This window comes from Salvelinus sp. IW2-2015, unplaced genomic scaffold, assembly GCF_002910315.2.
Source record: "Salvelinus sp. IW2-2015 unplaced genomic scaffold, ASM291031v2 Un_scaffold849, whole genome shotgun sequence".
NCBI classification, from domain to species: domain Eukaryota; kingdom Metazoa; phylum Chordata; class Actinopteri; order Salmoniformes; family Salmonidae; genus Salvelinus; species Salvelinus sp. IW2-2015.
The window spans coordinates 268,488-274,902 of NW_019942628.1; the positions used below are offsets into that span (position 1 = coordinate 268,488).

At 48.1% G+C, this 6,415-nt stretch overlaps 1 protein-coding gene and 1 pseudogene across 1 annotated transcript in view; both read right to left on the reverse strand.

Annotated features, from left to right (window-relative positions):
• LOC112069017 (roundabout homolog 2-like) overlaps positions 1 to 1,777 on the reverse strand; it is a 99,617-nt pseudogene extending 97,840 nt beyond the window's left edge.
• Positions 1,778 to 4,801: 3,024 nt separating this feature from the next.
• The window catches only part of LOC139022597 (roundabout homolog 2-like), a 45,037-nt gene continuing 43,423 nt past the window's right edge, over positions 4,802 to 6,415 (reverse strand). Inside the window, exon 7 of the mRNA XM_070438369.1 lies at positions 4,802 to 5,014. Coding sequence (XP_070294470.1) covers positions 4,802 to 5,014 — 213 coding nt within the window. The remainder of the gene's footprint in view (positions 5,015 to 6,415) is intronic.

Below are 6,415 nucleotides of genomic sequence, written 5' to 3' on the forward strand. Positions count from 1 at the left end.
TTCATCTGTGCGGATGATACCCATTACACTTTACAAAGCTGCTGGACCACTGACATTTGATTTAATAACAATGGAGGGAAGAAAAACAACAAAGCAACTAAAGCTTTCACAGAGAGTAAGGATGGAAGACAAGCCGAGCTGTCATCGCGTCCAGGGGCTTCAGCAGGCCAACCTTAAATTGACATTAAGCCCACCTTTGGGTTGCCCGCGGTTTGCGAGGGAGTGGAGGTGGAAAACTGTGGGACAGGGCGTGTGGAGTAAAGGATTCATTAGGAATTAGCGTAGCACTTTAGGCACTCCCACACGTTGTGCATCTCAGAGATGCGAACCTATGACCACTTTATCTCTAGAGGACTACATGACACACTTGTTGACTCAGAGATGGACCCCTCACATTGACACACTGCTTGTGAACCTCAGAGATGGACCCCTCACATGACCACACTGTTGTGACTCTCAGAGATGGACCCCTCACATTGACACACTGAATTTGTGACCTCAGAGATGGGACCCCTCACATGACACACTGTTGTGACCTCAGAGATGGACCCCTCACATGACCACACTGTTGTGACCTCAGAGATGGACCCCTCACATGCACACTGTTGTGACCTCAGAGATGGACCCTCACATGACACACTGTTGTGATCTCAGAGTGGCGACCCCTCACATGCACACTGTTGTGATCTCAGAGATGGACCCCTCACATGCACACTGTTGTGACCTCAAGAGATGGACCCCTCACATGCACACTGTTGTGAATCTAACAGAAGATGGACCCCTCACATGCACACTGTTGTGACCTCAGAGATGGACCCCTCACATGCACACTATTGTGACCTCAGAGATGGACCCCTCACCATCGCACACCTGTGATCTCAGAGATGGAAACCCCTCCACATGAACACACTGTTGTGATCTCAGAGCAATGGACCCCTCACATGGCCCACACTATTGTGACCTCAGAGATGGACCCCTCACATGCACACTGTTGTGATTCAGAGGATGACCCCTCACATGCACACTGTTTGGATCTCAGAGATGGACCCCTCACATGCACACTGTTGTGATCTCAGAGATGGACCCCTCACATGCACACTGGCGTGACCTCAGAGATGGACCCCTCACATGCACACTGTTGTGACCTCAGAGATGGACCCCTCACATGACACACTGTTGTGACCTCAGAGATGGACCCCTCACATGACACACTGTTGTTGACCTCAGAGATGACCCCTCACATGCACACTGTTGTGACCTCAGAGATGGACCCCTCACATGACACACTGTTTGACCTCAGAGATGGACCCCTCACATGACACACTGTTGTGACCTCAGAGATGGGAACCCCTCACATGCACACTGTTGTGATCTCAGAGTATGGACCCCTCCACATGACACACTGTTTGTGATCCTCAGAGATGAGGACCCCTCACATTGACACAGCTGCTGTGAACCTCAGAGATGGACCCCTCACATGACACACTGTTGTGACCTCAGAGATGGACCCCTCACATGACACACTGATTGTGATCTCAGAGATGGACCCCTCACATGACACACTGTTGATGATCTCAGAGATGAGTGGACCCCTCACCATGCACACTGACTTTGTGACCTGGCTCCAGTGGTTCTCACCCTGAGGCTCCTCATCTGGAGGCTGCCCAGCTCCTGCAGGGACATGCGGGGATCCTTCCCCAGCAGACTGACCCCGTCCTTCAGCCAGCTGATAGAGGGGATGGGGTCTCCTGACGCCTGGCACTTCAGAAGGGCCACGCTGTCCACCCTCAGCGTCTGATTGGACGGACCCCGACGGATAATGGGCGGTGGCCTGTCTGTCAGCACTGGGACAAGATGAGAGACAGAGAGAGTTGGTCAGAAGAGCCACACAAGTCATTACAATATTAAAAGGGCTACGATAGAGATTAAACTTTCAATATACAGACGTAGGATCTTCATTTGAGCCAGTTTTCTACAGAAGGAAAAGAATCCTGCAGCAACAGATAACCCTTACATTCACACCATACCCAGGAGTCTGTGATGGCGTATGGTGACAAGGGCCATGCCTGTTGACTCAGGGTGGTTCAGATAAATACTCCATCATGTCCAGTGGGGAACTCTATCAGAGGGCCCCACTGGCCCCCAGAACTGACACCAACGTCACTCCCCAGAGAGTAGCACCCCACGGAAAATGATCCAAATCAGTCAGAATTGCAATAATGTAACAAAACCACCGTGAAGAAAATAAAATGTTTTGTTGATTTCAATGCTAATGTTAAATGCTGTTTGAATGAATATATGCATTTGTAATGTGTTGCAGAATGCCTGTGGGCTGTACTGTGAAATAGTGTATATGTCAGAGGTGCTGTATCTGTGAGTTACAGTTACCGTGCCCTGGCAGTTTCTGTGTCAGCTGTGGTGAATAATGTGGAGTCCCCTGGCATCACACAGCACACATTAATTAACAGGTAGGATTAATGATGTCAGACCTGCAGGGGCCAATTAGACAGTCAACATCGCTAACCTTTCAACACATTATCTCACCCTCTCTGTCTCTCTCTCTCTCTCTTTCTCTCTCTCTCTCTCTCTACTATCTATCTCTCTCTCTCTCTTCCACTCTCTTCCTCTCTCCCTCTCTTTCTCTCACCCTCTCTCTCTCTCTCATCTCTCTCTCTCTCTCTCTCTCTCTCTACTATCTATCTCTCTCTCTCTCTTCCACTCTCTTCCTCTCTCCCTCTCTTTCTCTCACCCTCTCTCTCTCTCTCAACTCTCTCTCTTTATCTCTCTCTCTCTACTATCTATCTCTCTCTCTCTCTTCCTCTCACCTTCTCTCTCTCTCTCTTCCTCTCTCTCTCTTTACTATCTATTTGGTTCTCTTTCTCTCCAGCAGGGAAGTCAGAAGGAAGACACATACTTGCATTGGTATGGCAGAACCATGGCGTGATTATCTTTAGCTGAGAGAAAAATGGAAATAAGTCGAATCTACACCATATGGGCCCTGCTGAATTCATCATTGAATCTATTTCAGTGATAATACTACAACCTCTTCCACCACGCTGGAATGCTTTTATCAGAAAATCTGGAGGTTAAATACATCAACCAGGATTACCGTGTGCCTATCCCACACGCAGATAGCATTAAAAACAGCACTACCTGTCTGTCTAAGGTCTCACTGTTAGATCTAACTTCCCAATTAACTCACTGAGGGAGTTACCTGCTTGTCACTGGTATCACTTGGCATGATGCTTAGACACTGAAAAACACCTGGAAGGCTGTTATGTGTCTTCATGATTCCCTCTGCTCTGAGTAATGACTCCACAGCAATACATGTTAAGATATTGTGACAGAAAGTATGATAAAACCCTGGGTGAGTTTGGCTTGGTTTGGTCCAGCAGGGAGGGGATGACGAGGGTGGTGGATGGATGGCGTGATGGATGGATGGAGGTGGGGAGGGGGATGAGGAGGCGGGGGGAGAGCTAGGGCCTTGACTGTTTGCATCAGGAATTTCTCATTACATATCTCCTTGAACCCAGCGAGCTCTGCTGGCCCCTCAGGACACTAAATCACCTGCTCCGAGCGGCAAGGTGTGACCATGACCTTGCCCCAGCCGCCCTCCTCTCCTCCTGTCCTCCTCCTCAGCCTTCCTAACACCCAGCTCCCTCACACGTTCCTCATCTTACACAGTCCAGCCATACGCTGCGTTACCTAATTTTACTTACACACAGGAATAGAAAGACAGACATACATGCACTACAATTAACGCACCACACACCCTTAGAATCCAGTATGTGTTGGTGCATGCAGTCATAGACCACTGAACAGACAGTTCAGACACTGTAAATCTGGACATTGTGGACGTGGATGGTGGATGGATGTAAGCATCTGCCTCTGGTTCTAAAGGTTGCATGTTTGAATCCAGCAATAGAAAGTAGTTTTTGATCTTTTTGTTTAAGCCTATACCAAACCTTAACCCTTAACTTAAACATTCAGAATGAATGAAGAATTTAGAGTTAATGCCTAAACTTGACATTAAGCATTTTGAAATTTGACGTTTGGAACAACTTCAAAATTTGACGTTTGACAAACATGGATGAACAATTAATTATAATTTCATTTTGAATAAAAAATTCCCTTCACTTAAAACATGGTGTATTTACATATTTCCCCAGGCTGATCTTTCGCAGGGCATCTGAAAGCTCGTCAATCTATTTACCCATCTCCACAGCAGAGCAGACTAGAGGCAGTGGGACTGAGCAGGCCCTCATAAGTCATCCTGCAGACATGCTAACTGTTGTCACTCACTCACTCAATCACTCAGTCCTTGACTCACTGCCTCCCTCAGCCAGATGCTGCTGATCATTCTACTGAGAGACTCAAGGGCAAAGCTTTATTCCCTCTCCAGCTAAACTTGAACAAGTATTTCATTCAATTGTGTCGTGACAAAAAAAAGCATGTTTATGGGCAAGTATCATTTCTAGATATTTCTCAGACAAAAAAAGCAGAATTGAATTCCTGTACATGGTAAAATACTCCTCATTTTACACTACATTTCCCCCAGTACTTAAGGCCAAATTCCACAGAGAGTCAACCGGGCAAGGCATGTGCTCTGATTAATTCACTACAAATTAAAGAACACTTCTCTTACTGCTCATTCATGTGTGTACATGAACTATTTAGTGTACAGTGAAGGCTGTGTGTGTGTGTGTGTGAATTATGTGTCTGCACGAGTATGGGTGTGTGTGTGTGTGTGTGTTGATAGCATAGCAGAGTGTGTACGCATGCTGCATTAACGAGTGGTGCTCTAGCACGTTGGCATCGGGGTGGGTATGCGGCAGGCCTCACCATCTGTGACCTCCAGTTGGGCCTTGGCGAGGATGCTGCCAGCCACGGTCAGGGCCTGGCAGATGTAGTAGCCTGCGTCTGCCCGCTGCACGGCCGAGATGGTCAGGTCTCCACTGGAGGACACAGAGAAGCGACTGTTGGGCTGCTGGGGCTGGTTGGGAAACAGCAGGTTCTGCAGGAAGAGAGGAAGCAGGCCAATTAGTAGAGGGACATGGACCCATTACAGCCAGGAACACATCCAACTGACAAACACTCACGTAGCGCCATCACTCTGGTTTAGACATACACACGGCCAGTTAACAGAGCCATTCCATCCATTATCACATCTGATAGCTTGGTTACACATAATGGATGGCATGTATTCTCCCAGCCAGCCATGCCAGAGGCACCAGAGAGCTGGGAGGGAACACAGTCTGAGCCTCTCTGTCTACTCTTGTTTCATTCTGCTTTGCTTCTCATAATTGCTATGGGGCTGCTTTGTTTACACAGAGTCTCCCCCGGCTACCCACTCAGCCCCCGGCCCACAGCCGACAGCCCACAGCCCACAGCACTTCCCATAGAACTTCAGGTTCTATTGAATGAGTCCATAGCAGAGGAAGAAGGAGGGAGTGTGCCAGGTCTGAAACATACAGAAAACATCTCATTTGCTGGGGTATTTAGTGAGAGGTGGCGATGGGGACAGAGAAGGTATGAAGCATCAATAAACCAAGAGGCAAAGAGAGGAAAAATAGTGTTGTGATTGGGGTGCAGTCACAGAACATGGGGGTCTGTTTACTGAGAGGATACTGGTGTAAATGAATGTTGATCTTTGTATGTACATGCTCGTATGCCCTGTTGCAGTGAGTCAGATAGGATTCATCACTTATTTTGATGTGAGAATGTGTTCAGCATCGGTGTGAGTGGAAGTATACAGTGTGTGTGTGTGTGTGTGTGTGTGTGTGTGTGTGTGTGTGTGTGTGTGTGTGTGTGTGGTGTAGGTGTGTGAGTATGTAGGTGTGTGTGTGATCTTCAGCCAGAACAAAATCATATCTCCGGTTCATCTACAGGTCCTGGCAGGCTCCTAATTACGTGCTGTTGTTGTTGTTGTGGACTGTGAGGACCTCCAGCTATGTGAGGGCTATCTGCTCTGCTCTGTGTGAGGGATAGTATCACTGTTAGCAGCACGGTGTCATGGAAAATGATTACCTCCACACCAGCCACACAGAGGTGTACTCTGGTGTGGTGTTTGTGTGTGCCAGAGATACTGAGGGAGATAGCGTAGTTTTCTCTATGTATGTATGTGTGTGTGTGTGTGTGTGTGTGTGTGTGTGGTTGTGTGTGTGTGTGTGTGTGTGTGTGTGTGTGTGTGTGTGTGTGTGTGTGTGTGTGTGTGTGGTGTGTGTGGTGGTGTGTGTATGTGTGTGGTGTGTGTGTGTGTGGTGTGTGTGTTGTGTGTGTGTGTGTGTGTGTGGTGTGTGTGTGTGTGTGTTGTGTGTGTGTGTGTGTGTGTGTGTGTGTGTGTTTGGTGTGGGGTGTGTGGGTGTGTTTGTGGGGTGTGTGTGTCACTGAGGGGAACTGGGAGCTGAGTGTCACA